Here is a 23,923-nt window from a genome sequence, read left to right on the forward strand (position 1 = left end):
ATTGTTTGTCTCCAGCAGGCAGTTGCTAATGTAATGAGTTGATGCTGTCTACTGTATTATTGAGGTTCAAAGATAGCAGACATTGCTCAGCTGGCAATGTGACTAAGTTTGACACCGGCACGTCATGCATGGTGGTAGTGTCATACAGGTATGATCAGATGAATATTCAGATGATTGTAGTGTGGATGGGAGGCTACAGTGTAACTATCAGGGAGTTCAGTTGGATGATAAACGGCCTGTAACGCCAAGCTCCAGTACATACAGACCCATACTGCCCCTTTAAGGTTCTCCTCCCCGTCTCTCCCACCGTGTTGCTCTCTTCCCCATTTCGCTGCTTTGTTTTCATTGTCACTCTTTTGATCATGGCTGCTCATTCTACCGAGGAACCGTTCCCCTTCCACGGGCTGCTTCCAAAAAAAGAAACCGGTGCTGCGTCTTATCTCACCAGGTTCCCCGACTACGATGGCCGAGGTGTGCTCATCGCTATTCTCGACACCGGTGTGGATCCAGGGGCCCCGGGCATGCAGGTAAATCTAACCGGCTGCGTAGCTACCGTTAGCTACCAGCTAGCTCATTTTAGCTAGCTACAGGCCCAACTCATTCAGATAGTTTGCACAGCGTAGGCTAACGTAGCTCAATTACTTAACGGTAACTTAGATAGCTAGACACACACGACAACACAGCTACATCGGTTGTATGACAGTCTAATCTGCAGATGGCCATGGATCGCGGGTATTTGCTCTTGCTGTCAAATCTGGTTTCGGCTGATGCGCCTGCTAGACTAGCTAACTGTAGGTTGACGTACATGTTAGCCAGTTAGCCTAGCAGTGATGCTAGCTGAATTAGCCAGCTAAACTATCAGTTATTCTTAAATCTCTTCCACAGCAGATAGTATGTACCATGTCATCTGGTTAAGTATGATTTGTGCCTAGCAAACTGCCCGTTGTTGCCACGAGGTAAACCGTAGATAATGTAAAGATAAGTTAATTGATTGGCAGCGTTAGCTAGCCGCACAAGTTAACTGCCAAGTCACACTGGGGATCGTATCAAGTTAGTTTGCCAGTGCCTGATAAGTTAACTAGGGGCTGCCCCTTTTTACGTTTGTGTATATGTGGGATGGCTGAACTTTGTGGCACACTGAATTCAGATCAAGCATTTGCTTCAGCGCTGCTCAAAATAAGGAAAAGGGGACAATATGTCTTAACCTCCTGCTGTGTGTAAACAAACCTCTCCAGATCGGGGGGACAGTTAATTGTGGGAGACTGGCAATTGATGTTCTGCTCACGAAGGATGGCTACTTCATGCCATGTTGCTCAGTATAAGTTCAGGTGATTTTCTCAGATTTTCTATCAGTTCATTTCTCCCATTGGTAGGTGTGTGTGTTAGATGGGGGTTCAGAATGAAAGCTCAAGATAGTAGGTTGTGGTGGATGATGATGATTATGGTAGACCTTTGCTTTTTGGTGTAGTGTTACTCTTCCCTGGTCACTAGGCTACAGAATGTATCTTGAGCACTCAGTCCAGTGTTCTTGATAGATGATTGTTTGCTTTCTTCTCTTCTCCCATCCCTAAAGGTCACAACTGAGGGGAAGCCAAAGATCGTCGACATCATCGATACGACAGGCAGCGGTGACGTGAACATGGCCACGGTGGTGGAACCCAAAGATGGGACGGTCGCCGGCCTCTCTGGCAGAACACTTAAGGTCTGCAGGCCCCCTTTGCTATACTGACCAACAAAAATGGATTTGATCTTGACATATTTGATATATGGCAAGAAATGTTCCATAACTACTATTGTCCTGTGAGCCAAATCAAGTCTAAATTCTTCAGATGCCAACAACATGAGTATTTTCTTCTGGGGTGATAGAGTGATGATTCCTGCTTTCATCGATTCTATGTTGCCCTTTTTATCTCACTATATTTGACATGATCAGACTAGATCATTAGGCCTAAACTGTGTTTCTTCTTCTCTTTCTCTTTGTATCTTTCTCACCCTGTGTCTTTTTCTGTCTACATCTCTGTGTGTTTCTGTCACGCTCCCCCTCCCTCCCTCTCTCCCTCCAGATCCCTCCTGCCTGGGTCAATCCATCAGGGAAGTATCGCATTGGAGTTAAAAATGGCTACGAGTTCTTCCCTAAGGCTCTTAAAGAGAGAATACAGGTAGAAAGACACTTCATTAATACTTAACACAGATTCATGAAAATCAAGTACACGAAAAAGGAATGTACATTGTTAATATTCATTTAATAAATGGAAGATGAATTATATAGACTACCATTGTTTTTCTTTGGCGGGTCTAATGTTGATGTTGTTAAAGTACTGCTGCTTTTGTCTATTAGAAAGAGCGTAAGGAGAAGATGTGGGACCCTCCACACAGAGCGGCCCTTGCTGAGGTCAGTCGCAGGACAGAAGAGTTCGACCTCGCTCACCCCTCGCCCTCACAGGTCAGAAATGCAAACTTAAGTTCTCTGTGTACTCGTCAGTATTTGCATATAGTTACTAGCCACTGTACTGTGTTGTGTCCTAATCTGTCTCCTCTCTCCCATCTCTCTCCCCGATCTCGTCTCCAGACGGAGAAGCTGCAGAAGGAAGAGCTGCAGAGTCAGTCAGAGCTGCTGGCGTCTCTAGAGAAGAAGTACAGTGATCCGGGTCCTGTATACGACTGTGTGCTTTGGCATGACGGCAACACATGGAGGTCAGCACATCAGGATGGGCCCCCTTACTTTCTTTCTGCACTTTCCTCTGCCTAGTTTCTCCCCTCTCGTTTAGAAATACAATATATCGCCGCTGTCTGGTGAAAACTTTGTTACTCCAGTTTTGGTGATTTTCACTTCAGTTGAAACATCACATGTTCCTCTATCGGCTGAGAAAATTCTACAGCCCTTGGGTTTATGAATACATTTCGAAACCAATTGGATAACCTCAAAACTGTATGATGGTCAACCTAAAACCAAAGCTGTTTTTCTTAGTTCCTGAAAAGTAGACATTGTGGAGATTGTATTGTACACTGTATTCATGCTTTGCTTTTAGGGTCTTTCTCTTCGCCATGTCTCTTCTTTCAGTAGCAGCGCTTACCAGGAGTAGATTTATCCTTCACATTGTCCACTGCTGTGTGTACTCTAAAGGGCTGTAGTGGACACCTCAGAGAGCGGGGAGCTGTCCCAGTGCACTGTGCTGAGCTCCTACAGAGAGACTCAAGAGTACGCCTCGCTGGGAAATGCTGAGATGCTGAACTACTCTGTCAATGTTTACGACGAGGGAAACACACTCTGCATCGTCACCAGTGGAGGTGAGGCATCCCCAAAGCAAAGAACAAATCTTCGTGTTTCAGCTATTCTTTCAAGCCCTTGTGTGATTCAGTCATTTAACACAACAGATATTGGGTCTGACAAAGTGTTAGGGCAGAGATAAAAGCCAGTAATATGAGACTGCATAATCTACAGATATCCACTGTGTAACCGCCAGTCTAACTTGCTTTTGTGTGTTTTTTTGAAGGGGCTCATGGGACACATGTGGCAAGTATTGCCGCAGGTTACTTCCCAGAAGAGCCGGAGCGCAATGGCGTTGCCCCTGGTGCCCAAATCCTGGCTCTGAAGATCGGAGACACCCGCCTCAGCACCATGGAAACAGGCACAGGACTTATCCGTGCGGTACGCTGCCCAAGCTCTCAGTCAAATAAAGATTAGCAGTAACAGTTTGCCTCTCCTTTTTCAGCTTTTTTTTCCCCCAGATTATTCATTTGTCTCATTGATTCTTTCTTTCTTTGTCGGTCTCTCAAAGATGATTGAAGTAATCAACCACAAGTGTGACCTGGTAAACTATAGCTATGGGGAAGCCACCCACTGGCCCAATTCGGGGTAAGTGTTGTGTTTGTGGTGGTGAGGGGGTTGTGATTGTGTGGCTTTATTTTGTGTTGCACATCCTTACTCATATCTGTCAATTTGCCCATTCTCTTCCAGGAGGATTTGCGAGGTGATCACTGAGGCCGTGCAGAAGCACAACGTAATGTTTGTGTCGAGTGCAGGAAACAACGGCCCCTGCCTCTCCACAGTGGGCTGCCCCGGGGGAACCACCAGCAGCGTGATAGGTACACACACTGATAACACACACTTGTTGATCCACACTTGCCTGGTTTAATTGGAGAAATGTGATATGCTTTGGCGATTTGTTAGCCTCCCAGATTATAATTAAAGCTACATTATGCCTTGAGGCAGGAAGTGTATTGTTAGTCCCGCCCTCCTCTCCCTCAGTTGGTCAAGTTCATGCAGCTGAGGCCTGAGGCTGTGCATGTATTAAAGATGCAGTTTGTGAGCACAGGCAATCTGCAGTTTGACACATATATCCTCTATATTATTATTATATTATTTCAATGTCAAAAAAAGTTGCATGTTGTAGCTTTAATTAACACCAGAAGGGAATGTAGGTTTACATGGCAGCATGTTCAATCAAAAATAAGTGATTTTTTTCTTTTTTACACTTAAGCTCCTACTCCTCTCTCTCCACAGGTGTAGGGGCTTATGTGACCCCAGACATGATGGTGGCAGAGTATTCCCTGAGGGAGAAGCTGCCTCCCAACCAGTACACCTGGTCGTCCCGAGGCCCCAGTACAGACGGGGCCCTGGGCGTCAGCATCAGCGCCCCTGGAGGCGCCATTGCATCTGTACCCAACTGGACCCTCCGTGGCACCCAGCTGATGAACGGCACTTCTATGTCGTCCCCCAACGCCTGTGGAGGCATCGCACTTATCCTCTCAGGTGTGTGGGTCTGGGGTGATATTAGGTGGGACACATTGCGTATGTGCATGCGGGTGCAAATGCAAGACTGTGTGCGTTACTAATACATGCCTGTGATTTTTGTGGGTGCTTGATGAAGGGCTGAAGCAGAGCGGGATCCGCCCCTCTGTTCCTGCGGTGAGGAGAGCGCTGGAGAACACGGCTCTGAAGGTGGATGACATCGAGGTGTTTGCACAGGGCCATGGAATTATCCAGGTAGCTGGACTATGGATATTCTTTTCATTCTTGTATCCTTTTATAGTCTCTATGTTCTTTTTTGCAAGTAGTTCCTTTCTCTTCCTTTCTTCTCTCTTTGTATATCACCTACTCACCACCTTCCTCCCTTTCTTCCCGTCAGGTGGACAGGGCATTAGACTACCTCACTCAGCATGCCTCTTTACCCACAAGCCACCTGGGCTTCTCAGTAACGGTGGGAGCACAGAGAGGCATCTACCTCAGGGACCCTGCCCACGTTCTGGCGCCCTCAGATCACGGAGTAGGAATCGAACCCATCTTCCCAGAGAACACAGGTACTGTGTTTTCTATTTATTCTGTAGTACTTTCCAGCAATCACTTTTCAGTGTGGACTAGTTTTTCATGGCTGTCCTTCACTATCTGTCTTTTTGAACTTTTGTACGTTGCATGTCCATTATAGGAAACTCTGAGCGAATCTCCCTTCAGCTACACTTGGCCCTCACGTGCGCCGCCCCCTGGGTCCAGTGCCCCTCCCACCTAGAGCTGATGAACCAGTGTCGTCACGTTAATGTCCGCATCGATCCTGTGGGACTGAGAGAGGGACTACACTACACTGAGGTAGGCCGGGGGAATGAGGGTTGGAGGAAAAGCGGGAGTTCTGGTTCCTGTGTGTAAATGTTGACTTGATCACTGTGAGCTTTTGTTTTTAGGTGTGTGGCTATGATACTGCAGCGCCCACCTCCGGTCCCTTATTCAGAGTCCCCATCACGGTCATTATCCCCACCAAGTGAGTACACACATTATATCACCAGTTGTTTTTCTGTCCCTCTCAGAGTAAGAGGTTTGTGTGTGTGTGTGTGTGTGTGTGTGTGTGTGTGTGTGTGTCTGACAGCTCTCTCTCTCCCCCCGGCAGAGTGACAGAGAGTCGTAATCAGGAGGTGTGTTTCACAGACATCCACTTCAGACCGGGGCAGATCAGACGCCACTTCATCACTGTTCCTCAGGGAGCCTCCTGGGCAGGTCAGTGTTTCTGTGTGTGGTTGGGTGGGTGGGTGTTAAGATTTTGGGCTAGGTATCAGAAAACAGCACCTAATGGTACCATTACAATTTTTGGTTTTAATGTTGATTTAAGGTGTCATAAGATATTGAATATTGATCTAATTTTAATCAGTTTTATAGTAGTCTGGGTGTGTTTTATTGATGAAATCAGTTGAACATGTTATGATTTTTATCTAGAAAATCAATGGCATATAAAAATGTGTCCATTTAACAAAGCAATGAATTAAAAAAAAATGTTTTAAAAATGTGTATAATTGGAAACATCAGTATCAGAGTATTTCCCGTGTTACCTACATTGTGAGATAAGTAGAGATAGGTGTGCATAATTTAAATGTGTTTTTTTTTTTTATCTTTAACTTTTCTTTCTCTCTGCCTCTCATTGTCTTCCACTCCACTTTCCGGTCGTACTGTCCGTCATGCTGTTTTTTTTTTTTTTCCACAATCCTCCTCCTCCTTTCACCCCTTGTTCTCTTTGTCATTGTGTTTTCCTCTCCTCCGCCCCTCCCTCTCTCCTGCAGAGATCACGTTGACCTCTCATTCGGGGGATGTGTCGTCGAAGTTTGTCCTGCATGCGGTGCACCTGGTCAAGCAGAGAGCCTACAGAGCCAATGAATTTTACAAGTTCTCTTCGCTACTGGAAAGAGGCTCACTAACTGAGGCTTTCCCTGTGCTGGTACATATTTAGATTTTATTAGTTTGACAGGGACAATGCACATTAATACACATGTCTGTACATGTACCATAGTTAGCTAAAAAGGCGAGTTTTCATCTGTAGTCCCTGGCCAGATATCACTCACTGGCTACCTAGAAGCCATATATTGCTATATGCATACATACACAATTTTCCTGACTATTTTTTGTGTGTGTTCTCTCTCCTCGCAGTCCGGTAGGGTAGTAGAGCTGTGCATCGCGCGCTGGTGGGCGAGCCTCGGCGACGTCACGGTCGACTACAGCATCTCCTTCCACGGACTCACCACTTCTCCCTCTCCCCTACACATAGTAAGTAGAGCACGGACACACACATGCACCGCCAGTGAGAACAGCAGTGCATTTATGCCACAACACAGAAGTTAGTCCTCTTGTCCGGTTGTAACCCGTGATCGTCTCTCTCTCCCAGCATGCCTCAGAGGGAGTGACGAATTTTGAAGTGTCGTCGCCTCTGAGGTATGAGGATGTGTCCCCTGGTATCACCCTCAAGTCCTGGGTTCAGCCCCTCAGGTAATACATGAACACTCGCATACACAGACAATGTCTTGTTCCGTATCAGTGCAGCAATACTTATTGTTTACTTCCTGTTCCTGCTGTAGGCCCTTGAGTTCTAAGATAAAAGCCTTGGGAGTGAGGGATGTTCTCCCTAATAACAGACAACTCTACGAGATCGTCCTCACCTACAGCTTTCACCAGGTACTGCCAGCACAACATATTGGAAGAAAACACCATTTGTGTGTATGTGTGTGTGTGTGTGTGTGTGTGTGTGTGTAATCTCTCTTTGCTCTGTCCTCAGCCCAAGAGTGGAGAGGTTACCCCTAGCTGTCCCATGCTGTGTGAGCTGCTCTATGAGTCTGAGTTCGACAGTCAGCTTTGGATGCTGTTTGACCAGAATAAGAGACAACTGGGATCAGGGGACGCCTACCCACACCAGGTACGCACTATGACTGTTCCAGCCTCCCAGGTTCACAACTAACATGAATAAGAGTGTGTACGTGTTTGAGTGTGTGTTCACCTTTCCAAATGTGTCTCTTTTCTCAGAAGTTGGAGAAGAGTAAGCTCAAAGTGTGCGTATCATCAGCTAACACCTTCCCCCTCTCTCTGTCTCCTTCCCCAGTATTCTCTGAAGCTGGAGAAGGGAGACTACACAGTGCGTCTGCAGGTGCGTCACGAGCAGTCCAGCGAACTGGAACGCCTCAAGGACCTGCCATTTGTGGTTTCCCACCGCCTGTCCACCACGCTGAGTCTAGACGTCTACGAGACGCACCGCGCTGCCCTCATGGCCAAGAAGAAGGCGAACTCCGTCACCCTGTCCCCGGGCGCCACACAGCCCTTCTACATCACGGCCCTGCCAGATGACAAGTGAGTACAGTTGGCAAGGGAAGTTTCTTTTGGAAGTTTGTCACACACTATGCAACAAAAGCCATGATTTTGCAGAGGCTGGCTAATTTTGATGAGAATCAGTCAACTGGTTTTGATGATAATTCCAGGTTGTATTGTTGGCTGGTGCCTGCTCATAGCCCAACAGATGCATCCAAGGGCTTACAAAAATATAAAACTTGTTTTAATTTATTGCAAGAATCCTGTTTGTGATTTGTTAAATTAATCAATCTGTTAAGCACTATTGGCATGGAAAGACGGCATTGAAGAAAAACCGGCTGTGAGTCTCAATACAACTGTTGACCCTCTCAGACTTAATAGATTTGTTTTAAGATGAGAAGTACATCCTAGACAAAGAAAACACATTGGTATCATCGATCAAATATGGGTTGTTGGAGAAGCAAGCTTTTGGTCGGCAGTTCAAATTTGGGTAGTTCTAGGCCATGAATGACTAATGTTCTCCCCTTCCTCAGTAACTGCTGTTGAGGTGTCCTTTACCAAAGGCACTAAACGCCCAGCTGCTCCACTGTAGCTGCTCAGCGGCAGGGACTGCTGGATAAGAGCATGTGTGCTTAGCAGAACACCCTCTCTAGATATTAATGTGATCAAATTATGTGATATCTTTAAATTAAATAATGTCTGTCTTTATCCTCTTCTCCTCTTTGTGTTTATCTCGGTTTCTCTCTTCTGCAGGATCCCTAAGGGGACGAGTCCAGGGTGCTATCTTTCAGGCTCTCTCGTCGTCCCCAAGAGCGAGTATGGCAAGAAAGCAGTGAGTGGCGCTATTTGCTGTTAATCTCTATCCTACAGAGCAGTGGACTTCAATCCTGGTCCTCGAGACCCAGAGGCCTGCTGGTTTTCGGGGTCTATTTTACACCTGGGTTGCCAGGTGAATGCAGTTAACTACCTGGTAGTTAACTGGTAGGATGGAAAACCAGCAGTACTCTGCTACTCTGAGTCCCGAGGAGCAGGATTAAAGACCACTGATCCAAAGGCTTTTGGTGGTTTCCATTCTTAAGATTCTACAATTTTTCTTCCATTGCCCTCAGACTTGAGCTGAACTGTCTGGTCTGTTGCTTAATATATATTTTTTGCTTTCCATATGGGTAATGAGTGTAGTTTTCTTCTTTTTTCTCACTTGTTTGCATTTGCCAATGGTTCCACTGTCAGTCCAAAAACAGAATCAGAGGTTCATCATTCCATCAGCTGTGTCGGATCTCATCACACTGGATCTGAATTATGTTTATGGAATCATTAAATGATTGACTAGATCATAAAGTCATTTTCACTGACTCCTTGATCAGTCAATCAGTTATCTGCCTCTGGAATGTGTATTCACCACTGCCGTTCAGGCCCTACTGGTAATTGAAAATGGGGAAAAATATTTATTGGAAATGAACAAAAAAAATAAAAAGGTCCAGATGGTGCCGCTGTAGTTTATGTTAAAGTATAATCTTCAGACAGAAGTAAATCACAGCAAAGGAAATGGGTGACATCATTACAGGTAATTGGGACAGCTAATATTTCTTACTTAACTATTGAGCCCACTGGGAGGAATGTGAGCCAAAAACTGCTAATGATAGATTTAAGTGAAATATTGCTTTAAAAGTGCTCCAAATACACTCCTCTAAAGTCTGGAGACTCCTACTACTCCCATCAAAACTTCCACTTTCCATATGTGCATTACAATGGCAAATGTTTTAATTTGCTTTCCTTCACTTATTTTCCCTATCTTGGATAGGATTGCACCAGTGCTGTTCCATCATGTCTAAATATTTGTGTGCTTGGTTGAGCTTGCCTGATTCAGTGGATCCAATGCAATGGACTTCAAGTTGAAACGGTTGCTTTTCAGCACTCCATCATTTTCATTAATATTTTTTCCACTCCTGTCAACATTGCATTGGATAATCTACAAGGGCTAAAGGCCTGTATATAATTTGAGCCTCATACACACACAAATATTGAACTGTCTCCAAGCCAAAGCTTCACTCGTGGTCATGTTTAGTTTTTGCTACTGATACATTTCCTTTGATGGGACCTCTGAGTAGAGGTGCAGTGCTTAACCCTTGTGGCAGAGCGGAGGGGGGAAGAAAAAGTTGGTAAAATTTGTCAGATGTGAACATGAGACGGGAGGGGCTATTGTCAGGAGCACACAGGGCAAATGTTAGTCATCCAGTTTGCCACTAACAAGGATTACACCACTGTTTACCACTGTGACATGTTTTTTGAAAGCCTGAAAGGTAGGTGGGTAGATTCTGAGCCACTTGGCAGGATGAAAGCTAAATGAAGAAAGAGAGAGAGAATCCTTTTGGTGTGTTTGTGTTGTCTCTTCCTTACTGTGTGTTATTCTGACCACCAGGGGCAGGCCTCTGCAAAACGACAAGGAAAGTTTAAAAAGGTACTGGATGAGCTAGAATCACTGTTCAACAGAGCGGCTAATGCTCTCCTACCACCTGCCTTTACAAGGAAAATGGCTTACTCCTTACCTGAAGATAGGATTTGTTATGTCTGCATTAATAAAATGTCAAAGCATGTCACTGTGAATAGCTGTATTGGAGAAAAGAGCAAATATTAAAAGATAAGATGCACTTTATTGATCCCCTAGGGGAAATTCGGGAAAGGAAAGAAAGAACAAAAAGAGGATTGTTTAGCAAATATGCAACAGTCTAGTCAGGGTACGTAATTATTCTCAGTAGAATTTTATTTTGAGGAATGTTGTGTTTTCTGGTGGTCAGTAAAATGGCACAACTATCATTTATCTAATTGGTAACTAATTAATTAAGTGTTTCTTTAAATTTACATAACTGGTAGGATGCTATTCAGTTGGTGTAGGTAGACAAAGCTTAAAGGAGGGTTATGTTATTAAGTCTTCTACCTACATGCCCACTGCAGAACTATTTTTAACTGATCTAAAGGGAGATAACCAAAAGGACCTTGGTGTCGTGGGACGTACTCACATTGACATGGCATTGGTAGAAAGGGTGAGAACTGGGATGCTGATCCAGAGTAGTTAAAAAAGGTCATGGATGGTATTGGGATTTATTAATTAATTTATTTTTGACTGAACAAATTTCTGTGTGTGTCATACAGGACATTGTGCCAGTCGTCTACCACTTAATTCCTGCACCCAACAAGACAAAGAACGGAGGGAAGGAGAAGGACAAGGAAGCGGAGAAAGAGAAAGATGTGAAGGAGGAGTTTTCGGAGGCCCTGAGAGACCTGAAGATTCAGTGGATGACAAAGTGTGCATCGTCGCTTATCTGTTTTGTTTTGCTCACTGACATGTTCGTTTGTTCCTTCATCTTCAATCCCAATCTCTCAAACGTGTCATCTCCTGTCTTTGATCAGGTTGGACACCAGCTGTGTTTATGACGAACTGAAGGAAAACTACTCCTCTTACCTTCCGCTGCACGTGCAGAGACTGCACCAGTTGGACTCAGAAAAGGTAATAAAACACAAAAGAACACTTGTTTTTAAAGGAAGATCACCTTTAGTATTTCTATTCCTTTTTTTTTTACATAATGGGAAAGTGGAGAGAGGCACAGTAGGGGAGACGCATGAGAGAAAGCTCTGACAGGATTCAGTCGCAAGATAATGGGGGCACGTGTGGTTCCAGAGGTGGGAGATTTAAACATGCGTCTTATCTCTCTGGTCACAGTGATTTCGCTTACCCTTGCGTACCGTTTGTGTCTAGGAGCGTGTAAAACGTCTCGGGGAGGTGGTGTCAGCGGCTGACATCGTCTTTTCCCACATTGACCAGACGGCCCTGGCTGTCTACCTCACCATGAAGACAGACCCTCGACCAGATGCTGCTTCCATCAAGAGGTATGCAACACTGAAGAATTGTAGTAGACAAAGCGCTTTTATCAAAGGGCATAAAAACAATGGATAGAAAAGAGGCAGGTTGAGAGAAAATGGGTACACCAGAAAAGTAAATTACAACACTTCATCACAAAAAAACTCCTGGAATGCATTGAACATCACAGATTGATGATATTTAACAGTGTGTCAGTATCCAAGGGTGGAGTTTTCTTTAAGGTTATCAAGCGCAGAATATAGCATTCAAGTTTTAAGTTTCCAATGGATCATCCTAACAAACATTGGCTTCACACACACACATACACACACACACACACTACTGAACCCTCAAACCTGAATCTGAATCTATCTCAACCTCTGTGTTCCAGTGACATGGAGAAGCAGAAGTCGTCTCTGCTGGACGCTCTGTGTAGGAAGGGCTGCGCTCTGGCCGACCAGCTGCTGCTGCCCCCCGCGACCCAGGACGGGGCCAGCGCTGTGGGCTCGGGACCCGCGGCAGCCGAGGGGGTCGGGGATCAGGTGGGCAGCAGCTCTGACGACACCGTGCAGACCGTGGCTAAAACCCTCTCGGATACTTTCTGGGAGGTGCAGAAGTGGGCGGAGCTGACTGACTCTAAAGTAAGTTACATTTGTTGGGGAGGGGTTTGTTAAATGTGTTTGTTTTCCTGAAAGCAAAATGACGGAAAGGCCAGTGTCATTTGACTCGGCGCAGTTGAACTTTACCTAATTATTCAAAACCTTCCTGATGTGAATGTAGCCGCCATTTGCCTGCACATTGAGACAGTGACTCAGTGCTGTGGTATTTTAGTAAATGTTTAACTAAGCTCTTTGTTGGTCTGGTCTCTTCTTCGCCGTTCAGGTGCTGACGTTTTCCTACAAACACGCTCTGGTGAATAAGATGTATGGCCGAGCCTTGAAATACGCCTCCAAGATCGTAGAGGACAAGCCCAGCAAAGACAACATGAAAAACTGCATTCAGGTACAACAGCAGTGACAGCTGACATGTTTTCTCTCTAGTCAACAGAATTGGATATGTGTGTTGTGTTTTTGCAGTGTCTGCAGAATGTTTTGTCAGTACTATTTTTAAAGACGCAAATGCGTATTCTTCAGTATGGAAGAGGATTAGGGCCCCATGTGAAAAATGTATTTGAGTTCTGAGAATTCTGACTTTAAACTCAGAATTCTGACTTTAAACTCAGAATTCTGACTTCATTATCAGAATTCTGACTACATTCTCAGAATCAAATAAATGTTTCACATGTGGCCCTAATCTTCTTCTGCACTTCAAAGACTATGCTTTAAAAAATAACTAACACATGAATTAATGATTGAACAAACCTGTAATATTAGCAGTATTCCTGATCAGCTTTGTTGGTGGAATGACTTCCTGTTTTGTTTTGTTTTGTTTCCCCCCCAGCTGATGCGACACCTAGGATGGACCCACTGCGCCACCTTCACCGAGAACTGGCTCCCTATCATGTACCCTGTAGACTTCACACCATTCTAGGCACGGACACACCACACCACACCACACACATGCATGCACAAGCAACATGGCCATACATGGTCCATACATGGTCACTCAGATTTCATGTCCCTCAGGGTCACATGGTCTATGCATCTGACCAACCAGCTGCCTCTCTCGAGAATAGACTAGTGTTTTTAATTAAGATATAGGTAATCACCAAAATGAAGGAAAAACCGGAGTGTAAAATGAGAGCCAAGTATATTTAAAAGGTGAAGGGTGTATTTCCCCTGGCTTGGTGCGAGGGAAATATACCAATAGATGTCAAGTGATCACCTTCATCCTGTGGTGAAGCATTTCAAACCACAGGCGACTGGTGGGCACAGAACAGCTTGTTGAACATCACAACACTGTAAACCATATGGCACGCCTGTCTCAGTTGCTCCATCTCTACCCATTTTGAATGCCACCATCAGCAAAACAGCGAATGATTGAATTTCTCACACTTTAAAATGTTTTTAGCGTCTGTAACTCTGTCGAGGCAAACTGAAGCTCAGTGTTTTCTTGGTGGGGTGTTTCCTTTATTTTGGTGTCTTCTACAGATTTGGAGGCTTTGACGTCCACCCATACTCAGCTGCCCAGACTGTCTCATTCATATAAGTAACCTCATTATATATACTGTACAAGGACCCATGTGGACACTGGGGGTGCATCCCTAGTCTTTAAAAAAATAACTGTGTGACTTCACCCACTCACCTTCAAAAAACAAACAAAACAACTGTCTGGCCATATAGCTGGTTCAGTAAGAAGAGGAGGAGGAGACGCTGCTGTACAATGTTTGGACACAACTTGTGAGGTCGCACAGTCTTCCTGTTCACCTGATTAAAAGGGAAACTTAGGTCAAACTAGAACTTCAAACCATTTTTTTTTAATTGTCCCAGCCAGGTCTGCTGATATGAAATGTTTTAGCTAATGAAATGTTAATCTTTTAGGTTCAACTAGAATTCATCGTCTCAGAACACAAGACCGTGTTGAGGTGCCTTTCTACCAGTACCTTACCTTTTTTCAGATAGGAGGGTGGAAGTGGCACGTGGGCTTTGCTCATAGGAAGCAGCAGAATCTCTTCATAACAGTACACTCAGTTTCTCAGTCATTTCACCCATCAGCCTTTGGTGTCAATGTGGTTTTGAAGCTCATATCCGCAGTATGTTGTGTCCACGCACTGTATGCCAGGCATCGGTGACTGTTAGGAATTAGGAATGCTAAGCCGCGACCATCTCTTGCTCGGCTTCTACTTGCTTCCAGGGGCCCAACTGCCTCATACTGCCGAGTTTGCCTAACAAGAGGTTACTTGAGCAACACATTTGACCACCAGTTACAGACCTCACTCTGTCTAGACAGAGGATAACGCAAGGGTTGCAGTTGTGTTCAGTTGTGGGTTGCGGTAGGATGTTCAGTACAGATTTCATTGTGAAATGTTCACACAGTATTAGAGATATCTCTGCAGCATTCAGAATGTTGCAATTGTACACAGTGTCATAAAGTAATGTACATACACACATAAAACACAAAAATATAAAGATGCAATATAAGTATATAATACAAATATTATTCTCATTGATGTATTTTGCATATATGCATGTCTTCTAGGATGTAAGGAAAAAAAAAAGTTTTATTTGGAAGCAGATTTTAGTTTGTTTCAATTTGAAAGAGATTTTAAACCCTCTACAAGACTCTGAAATACTTAATGTCATTATTTTCATGGGCGTGTGTTTGTGAATGACTTCATGTATACTTGTGAGCATATTTGTGTAAATGAATGTTTTCTCACCACTGAACTGAAAGTGTCATAAGCCAGTTAGCCATCAGCTATATATATATATATTTGTGTGTGGAGGGGAGGGGTAAAGCATGATTTTTTTGTTTTGTTTTGTTTTCAGACACCTTATTTACATTAAAAGTACATGACCTGAATACTGTAAAGAATGAAGATACATGGTTGTTTGTTCTTGCAGTGCCATGTATGTAAAGGGGGGATCATGCTGCATGTACCAGTTGGCATTATGAAGTTGAACTTCAGGGGAGTTCTGCACTTCCCACATTACTACCTACTGTTAACGGGTTACTAGCAAAATGAAAGATACACCTAAGTAAATAAGAGCTACAAATTAGATTATAGTTTTATAGTTTAGATCAGTGGTTCTCAGCCTTTTTGGCTTGTGACAGATTCAAATGAAGCGATGCCCGATGAACAGTGATGCCTGGTGAACAGTTCAACCAAAGAATGATTTTATCTTTTCAGGTTATTTCATTTAATTGATTATCAGAGGAGGCCTAGAGGCTGGAAACTATTCAGTGTTTCAAAATTTCCCCCCAAAAAAAGCAAATGTCAAAGCAAAAATCAGAAAAAAGACATGATAATTTTGTATAGTAGAGTTTTTTCTTTTCTTTTCTTTCCCTATCCCATAAATCATCTTGTGACCCCCAGGTTGAGAACCACTGGTTTAGATTATAATGGCTCTGTTATGGTGTTGGGTGCAGTTTCCCTGGCATGGCTGAAGTCCTCTCACCGGATGGGAAGGTATACGCTTACGAACATCGAGCGATCGTTTTCATCCCAAGGCCTTTCCTTTCTGTCCTGCTGGGAGTAGCTAGTCTTTTACAGGTTCACAATACCCACATATATAGGAAGTAAGGGGTCACAGAATGGTTTGATAGGCTTGAAAATAACATACATACTGTATGCCGTGGGTGTTTCTGTGCCGGATCAGATCTCGACTCATGTTAACCAGGGGGGTAACAACACCTTAATGAGATCCTATATGTTGGTGTTTCTGGGTTTTTTTTTAGCAGTAACTTGTATGCACTTGCTGCAGTAGAAAGGCATTACCAACCAGACACTTGGGAGTGCAGGTGGAGCTGTTGCCACACTGCTAAGCTGCTTCATCTCACAGAGGCCTCCACAAGTGCACAGGGGTTTATTGGAGTTAGTTGGGTTTGATTTTCGACTGAATTTTTGCTCATAACCCTCCAAAGCTTAGAGTCTATCATTGGTTACTTACAGTAATCTTTACCTCTTTACCCTCTGTATCTTCTCTTTTCTCTTTCTTCTTTTTCTCCTCTCTCCCCTCCTCGTGTGGGTTTTGGTTCAGACCTAAATTGCGTTCAGGGTTCAGCTGTCTATGTGTTGCCAATGACAGTTTCTCCGAAAATGGCCTTAACTTTCACCACAGGACTGTACCGTCCATTCTTGGCATCAAACAGAATATCTCATATCTCTATCGCTCTCACTCTGCTGGTGTCAGAAAGACTTCGGAAATGTTTCTGGATGTCTATTTATATTTAGAATCATAATACCTAGTAAATGCCAATATTTTACAGAATGTTATGAGTTAAGGTTGTATGTTCTTAGTATTATTTTATAACCATTCTTCCTCGATGACATATGGAAAAGACCGTAGCTACTGTCACACGATTTTGTGATCACATACATGGAATTATGTCACAAACAAGGAAAATGACACTGAATAAAAACGATTTGGAAGAATTCAAGTGTGCTCTGGTTGTCACTTGTTCTAGTGTACAGCAAGACTGAAATGGGATCCTTAGGAGTGGTCTGGGCACATTACACTGTAGATCAGTGTCGGCCTTGCAGATTAAATTTGGTATCCCATCTGATGACGGATTCTATATTTGGTCGTGTTTTGTAATTATATCTGAAGTGTAACTTGCTTACTACAAAGCATATGAAATTACATATTGTGTAAAACCTTGACAGCTAGTGTTTTATTTTCTATTCTATTTCTATAATTTCTATACTTTTATCACATTTTGGCTCAAAGATCTGTAGAAAACTGAGGAATAAAAAAAACAAAACAACCCTGAAGAATAAGGGTAAATGTTTGATATAGAGTAAGGACCGTTGCTAAGATTATAACTAACAATAATAGTTAAAATAGTTATAATAATAAACTGGACATAGAAAAAGCTACTAGACATTATGTACTTTTTGTACATCATGTGCATGCACATTATAGATTTTTTTATTGTATCAAACACAACAATGCGTAACGCGTAAAAAAAAACCTCATATTGCAATTCACATGGTTAAAAATGGGACATTGTTCTATCATTTATGCAGATGTACTGAGAGATCATTTGATTGTTGGGATCTGGATGTCGACCGTTGATTTGTGATTTTGTTTACAGATGAACAGAAACAGCTTTTTAACTTCATGTAGCACAGATCTGACCTTTGTATTGAGCGTAAACATGGTATCAGACCTGGGTCACATGGAGTTAATAAAAGACTGTCCTTTCCTGTGTAAATCCTGTTTACCATCTGCAGTGCTTTTTTAACTTAACAGGAAGCAAGAGGTTCAAACAGAGTGAGGCGTCACATCCAGAGCTTGGTTTCATCTACCCTTTGTATCTTTGCTGTGAGAGCGAATACTGTAAATCTCCATGTACACAAACGTAGTCAGCAGTGCTGCGTGAAAGGTGTTTCTACTTCTTGCGGAAAGTCAAATCTACCAGATCTCCCTCTTTCTCTCTCTCTCTCCTTCCCTGCAAGTTGCCATGAAGATCTTCATCTCCGTCTCCCCATCTTCAAACAGCAAGCTTGTGTGGAAGGACTTTTTAAAGTTCTCAGTGAACGTCAGATCCGTCTCAAACCTGATCTTGTTGGCCCAGATCAGAGTCGTTCCTGGCTGACAGAAATGCTTCATGGTGACCAGAAGCTCATCCAGGAAGTCGTGATGATAGACCACGTCAGCCGCCAGCACGTAGTCGTAGCGATAGACGGACGTAGGGTAGGTGTGCTCCAGGTCGTGACCCCAGGACAGAGTCACCACCTGGGGTGTGTACCTGCAGCGCCCCTTGGTGTTCCTCATCACATTGGCCTTCAGGTTACCCAAGATGTCAGGCAGGTCAGTGGCTGTGACTGAAGCTCCTGAACACACAGAGCCTGTTATTACCATTAACCAGAATAACATTAATAATGTCATTCTTTACTAGAAACAATGAGCTTTATTTCCTCTTTTGCCCTTTGAAGTGTAAAACTTGATTCCAAAGAGCACCTTTCTTGTCTTGGTAAGCAAAGCAGCGCTCCTCAGCCTAATTTATTCTATGAAAACAGTAATGTACTCAAGAATTTGAGTAGTTAGGTTTTATAGTATCTTTGCAACAGAAGTCCATTGATTGTAGTGATGCAGGGAAAATCAAGATAGGTAACACAGGTGGCACAGGTAAAACCAAGCAATACAGTTAAAATAGATAGTATGCCACACATAAGCCCTATTCAAGTCCACTAGTTTGTTTGTTTTTGCATCAATGTACCTGGTGTTTTGTGTGAAATCCTCTGTACGATGCCTTTGCCAAAGTCAAATCAAACTCCTTGCACATTTCCTGGACTCTGTGATTCTATTCACGTTGGCTTGGCCAAGTTGTGTGAATTGGAGAATGTTTGCTCACCCAGTAGACTGGCCACAACGGCGACCAGACCCGTTCCTGCTCCCAGCTCCAGAACCTGCTTCCCCTGCAGGTTCACCTTCTCCCTGTTGGTGTCCAGGAAGGAACACAGAGCCAGTGCCTGCGGGACAGAGGACAAATGATCCATCCTGTTCCAACGAGATGACAAAAGAGATCTTGTACTGTGTTTTGTTCAGTCAAATGGGGTTTGGTTTCTGTCATTTAAAACAGTGCTTGCTGGCCGGAAAGCTGTAATGATTTGGTACATATTGGTACAATATGTACCAAATTGGTACAACATATTGGTGAGAAACATAGTATATAATTTGTGGAACCCACAGTGTCTGTAACCTGCATTGTGGTATTTATTTCATCTTTTCAGAGGTACTCACCGCTGGCCACATCACTGCTCCATAGGAGTCTATGTACTCATAAATGGCAATCTCCTGCCCTACGTAGTAGTAGATATCTTTACCGTTCCTGCCATAGCAGCTAGGAGCCCAGGCCGGCTTCCTCTCCAGCTGCTCAGCTGTCTGCTTCATGTGCTCCTGACCTGTGTAGAGAAGGCTGATCAGATCCTAAACATTTTCAAGTGAGTTTCAGTTCAATTCAATTTAAACTTTATTGTCCCATGAGGGAGGTTTGGTTTGCAGACACAGTTTACAGTAAAAACACATAATGAGACATGGTAAAAACAACAAAAACAACAAAAACCCATAACATAAAAGCATAATAAAACACATGACGCATTGCCACAACATATACGATACGGTGAAACATCAGCTGATGAGACCAGAGAAGGAGTCAATAGCTTGATATAGTCCAATAAAAGGACATTCGTCAGAACTTTCACAGGCTTGAGATGCAACATCATTTCACATGTAAATTGAGTAATCTAATGGCAGTGTGCATACATGAGTCCCTCGTTCTCTTACGCTTGAGTTCCAGACCAGAAGTGTGACCAAGTCAACTTTGCTCAAATCCCAAGTCAGTCTCAAGTCAAGTCCCAAGTCTAAATGTAGAACACCAAGTCTCTAAGATTCGCTAGGAAAATCAAATGCTGGTGTACTGTCTTACAGATTGCATCTGTATTTATGACAAAGCAAAGTGTGCGATCAACAAACCTTGAATATTAAAGCAGATACTTTTGTTAGTAATGATCGATTTATAGAATATATAAGGTAGTGTGCATTTACACTGATCATGATGATGACTCGCCTATAATGTCTTCATCGCTGGCTGCGGTGCTACATCTGGAGTCACTGTTCTCTCTTTCATCCTTGTCATCCTCTTCATAGCCTTCATCATTGAGATCCATTATCCGCTCAGATGACTGACTCCACCTCTCCTCTTCCTCTTTCCCTCCCTCATCCTCATCTTTTCCTTCCTTATCACCTCTTCCTCGGCCCTGTGACACGTTTTTTGCCTTGAGTAGTTCCTTTGCCTCTACTTCATCATTATCGTTTTCCTTACCCTTATTGTTTTCTTTATTGAGATAGTGACGCTCCTCTTCCATGTTTCCTACCATCTTCTCTTCCTCAACCTCTTCCTCCTCCTTCTCTCCCTTCTCTTCCTCCCACTCTCCTTCCTTTCCCTCCCTCTCTCCCTCTTCTTCCTCCCTCTCTCCCTCACCTTCCTCCCTCTGTCTCAGCTCATCCTGTATTTCCACAACCGCATCACCTTCTCTCTCTCCCTCCCTGCAAGTTGCCGTGAAGATCTTCATCTCCCCATCTTCAAACAGCAAGCTTGTGTGGAAGGACTTTTTAAAGTTCTCAGTGAACGTCAGATCCGTCTCAAACCGGACCTTGTTGGCCCAGATCAGAGTCGTTCCTGGCTGGCAGAAATGCTTCATGGTGACCAGAAGCTCATCCAGGAAGTTGTGATGATAGACCACGTCAGCCGCCAGCACGTAATCGTAATGATAGACGGACGTAGGGTAGGTGTGCTCCAGGTCGTGACCCCAGGACAGCGTTGCCACCTGGGGCGTGTGCCTGCAGTGTCCTCTGGTGTTCTTGGACAGATTGAGCCTCAATTTACTCAGAACATCTGGAAGGTCTGTGGCCGTCACCCAGGCACCTGAGGACCGCAGTTAGAAAAAAACACAGAAGGTGAATGGATAGAAAGGACTCTTCCTGGTGTATTGTGGTAATTTCCTTTGGTACCTAAAATGGGTACCATAGAATTTTGATTTTGATCCCAAGAATGTTTCTTGTGGACAGAACATGAGACTCAAAATGTTAGAATGTTCATCACAACTGCCACTGGAATGTTTGTCCAAATGATTCTGTTGCCATGGTAACGCACCAGCGTCTCATGGAAATCATTATTTAATTGAATGATTATTTAAAGTTCAAGGCAGTCATATCTCATATTTACTGAATGTATATTAATGTATTTTTGCTTATTTATTCCATCTACCTATGTCATTTAAAAAATATTTTCCCCTCTAAATACACATCTTGTTGATATCAATTTACACAAACACTAATTACATACCATGGGCAAACTGATACTCACTCCGCAGTGGAGGGTATGTATGGGATGTATGTATGTATGGGAGCTGATTACGCAGCAACCCGGATTCTTCACTAAGGAGGTACCAAAATACTCTCGTACACTGATTCAGGGAGGGGAGGATGATATTCCTATTTCACTGCTTTGGCAATATTGCTGTGTAACTTTCATGTCAATAAAGCCCCCTTGAATAGAATTGAATTGAATTGACTTGGTGATGACATCATTTCCAATCAGTGCATTCCTCTGACGTACCGAGTAGTGTTGCTACAACGGACACAAGACCAGTTCCTGCCCCGATCTCCAGGACAGCTTTGTCCAGAAGACTCAACTGTTCACGATGAGTCTCCAGGTAGTGACAGAGGGCCAATGCCTGACAGCAATAAAGATTATATTATCATTCAGTATTACTATCTAATACTGTGACATTCAATATTACCTTTATAACAAGGATTTCAGTATAATATCAGTTGCATGCGAGAATACAGTTGTATTTTGACACAAGCAGGATAATTGACAGGCTTAATAAAAGTGCTACTCACTGCTGGCCAGATCATGCCCGCGTAGGAGTCAATAGACTCTTGGATGATGATCTCCTTCCCGACGTAATGGTACACCTCTTTATCAGCCTTGTAGTAGAAACTGGGAGCCCAGGCTGGTCTTCGCTCGCTCTGCACAGCTGACTCTTTGCTGTGTGAATCGTCTGAACAGCACAGAAATGAGACAGAGCCACTCGCATCTGTTTGGTCTGAATCAACATGTAGCGCATCTCTGCTCACTTTGATTGACAGCTTGGGAATCTCACCTTCTGCTCCCACTGCCTGGTTCTTTTCATCTTCTTCCTCCCCTGTGTCCTCCCCATCTCCCTCCTCCTCCTCTTCCTCTTCCTCCTCCTCCTCTAGTTCCTCTTCCTCCTTGTCCTCCCCACATATCATGAAATTGTATGATGTGGGCAAAGTATCCATGTAAAACCCTGTTAACTTTTGGAGAGACATATTATCAGAAATGCATGCAAAAACAGAGAAAATGGATGGAAAATGGAATAGAAATGCAGCTCTCCCTCAGTGTTCAAAACAGATTTTTGATTTGGATTCAGATTATTATCATTATTATTATTATTATTATTGTTTACAGTATAAACACTCACTTATTTTCTATTGACAAAAGTTTCTACGCACAAATTCTGCTTTGCTTTGAGTTCAGCTTCTCTTTAAACCTGTTTGTTAGTGATTATACAATCATTTATTATGTTTCAAGTCATATAATCTAGCCAGCCAAGTAGAGAAAACAAATCTCTAATCACCAGACAGCCCTCTATCATCACTGTGTACAGTAAACATAGTAAGTAAACATAGTATTCAAGGTCTTGTTAAAATAGCAATCAGTACATTTCTCACCACAACAGCTTCCTCCACCAGCACAATACGTTCAAGTTCAAGCCGTTTACCTGCAACCCTTTACCTACCTGCTGCGTGTTTATTTTCCAGAGATTGAGCTGAGGAGCAATCTGACTGCATCTCGAGACCTCAGACGGCGAGGTTATACAGAATCAGCATCCTGTTGGACACACCCATCATCATCACAAGGACACAAGTTATTTTTAGAGGGCTGCCCGTGATAAATAAACACCAGCAAGAACGCAAGATACAAGAGCAAGAGCGTGTGCAGATACACACAATAGAGCGACAGGCTGAAAGAGAGAGATGAGTCAGTGAGAGACAGAGAGAGAGAAAGAGAGAGAGAGAGAGAGAGAGAGAGAGAGAGAGAGAGAGATTAACTGGAATGTCATGATAGCAACAGCCAGGAAATTTGCTTACAGTGTGGCTGATGGATGTTCCTGTAGGTATTTTCCAGAAGCCTCCACCGTCTGCAATCTCATATTGGTTATAATATGAAGATAAGCTAACGGCTGTACTGCCTTCTTCTCTGTACTAACTCTATTGAATGATTTGACTATAACTGCATATGATATTGTACCCTTCGAACAAGATTTATCACAGGAACATTTCAATTTTGCAAAACTTAAAAAGTTAATAATCTGATTTTGATTGCTATTAATTCAGTGTCACATTTTCAGTATTGTTATCTCACAATGGGCACGGCATAAGTTGAAAAGTATGCAGTGAGGAGGTCTCATCAGGGCAAAAGCTTGGTCTATTTAAAAATGAGGCACAGAGTTTGGATCTTATCCATGTTGTGTGTGTTTGCTCACTTCGCTGCGATGCCCTCAATTGCTTCACCAGAGATCGGAGGTAACAGGATAGGGCTGGCGTGCGTGCAGACCCCAAGAAAAGAAGGGGCTCCTGTAATATTAACCTCAATTCCACCCTCCAGTAGATTTTGTCAGCATTTCACCAATAAATATCACCTCTCCGGTTTCTGTTATCGTTATGCTAAATCCTCTCTCCCCACGTCCTAAAACCTGTAACCCCATCCAGGTCCACCCTTGGTATTTTCTCTGCCCTGCATAGTCTGGTATGAGGGAGATGAGAGACGGTTATGGGGAGCTGCCAGTGTGGAGTGGTGAGGTCACTGCCCTGCTC

General features: G+C 43.5%; 2 protein-coding genes across 3 annotated transcripts; one reads left to right on the forward strand and one right to left on the reverse strand.

Moving 5' to 3' along the window:
• The first annotated feature begins 353 nt into the window (after positions 1 to 353).
• Positions 354 to 16,944, forward strand: tpp2 (tripeptidyl peptidase 2). 2 transcript variants are annotated; one of them, XM_071904489.2, is made up of 30 exons: positions 354 to 527; positions 1,574 to 1,702; positions 2,064 to 2,159; positions 2,339 to 2,443; positions 2,570 to 2,694; positions 3,125 to 3,288; positions 3,495 to 3,649; positions 3,780 to 3,856; positions 3,959 to 4,086; positions 4,505 to 4,753; positions 4,872 to 4,987; positions 5,130 to 5,301; positions 5,427 to 5,584; positions 5,677 to 5,753; positions 5,880 to 5,986; positions 6,544 to 6,698; positions 6,908 to 7,024; positions 7,143 to 7,243; positions 7,333 to 7,429; positions 7,530 to 7,667; positions 7,851 to 8,095; positions 8,807 to 8,885; positions 10,473 to 10,511; positions 11,204 to 11,355; positions 11,462 to 11,558; positions 11,808 to 11,938; positions 12,301 to 12,550; positions 12,792 to 12,911; positions 13,350 to 15,785; positions 15,832 to 16,944. In XM_071904489.2, the coding sequence occupies exons 1-29, from the start codon at positions 363 to 365 to the stop codon at positions 13,437 to 13,439; spliced, it is 3,834 nt and encodes a 1,277-aa protein (XP_071760590.1). In that variant the 5' UTR covers positions 354 to 362; the 3' UTR covers positions 13,440 to 15,785; positions 15,832 to 16,944. The 2 variants fall into 2 exon arrangements, with proteins under 2 accessions (XP_071760590.1, XP_071760591.1); XM_071904490.2 differs by lacking the exons at positions 10,473 to 10,511; positions 15,832 to 16,944 and having other exon boundaries at positions 13,350 to 15,383.
• A 470-nt stretch (positions 16,945 to 17,414) lies between these two features.
• On the reverse strand, positions 17,415 to 22,276 carry mettl21ca (methyltransferase 21C, AARS1 lysine a; the record flags this gene model as incomplete). The annotated part of the gene is made up of 7 exons (XM_078285230.1): positions 17,415 to 18,348; positions 18,870 to 18,987; positions 19,259 to 19,419; positions 20,085 to 20,942; positions 21,636 to 21,753; positions 21,923 to 22,083; positions 22,186 to 22,276. Coding segments are annotated over 7 exons (1,929 nt in total), but the record flags the coding sequence as incomplete, so codon positions are not given.
• Between the last annotated feature and the right edge of the window lie 1,647 nt (positions 22,277 to 23,923).

Source organism: Centroberyx gerrardi, chromosome 1 (genome assembly GCF_048128805.1).
Source record: "Centroberyx gerrardi isolate f3 chromosome 1, fCenGer3.hap1.cur.20231027, whole genome shotgun sequence".
Taxonomy (NCBI): domain Eukaryota; kingdom Metazoa; phylum Chordata; class Actinopteri; order Beryciformes; family Berycidae; genus Centroberyx; species Centroberyx gerrardi.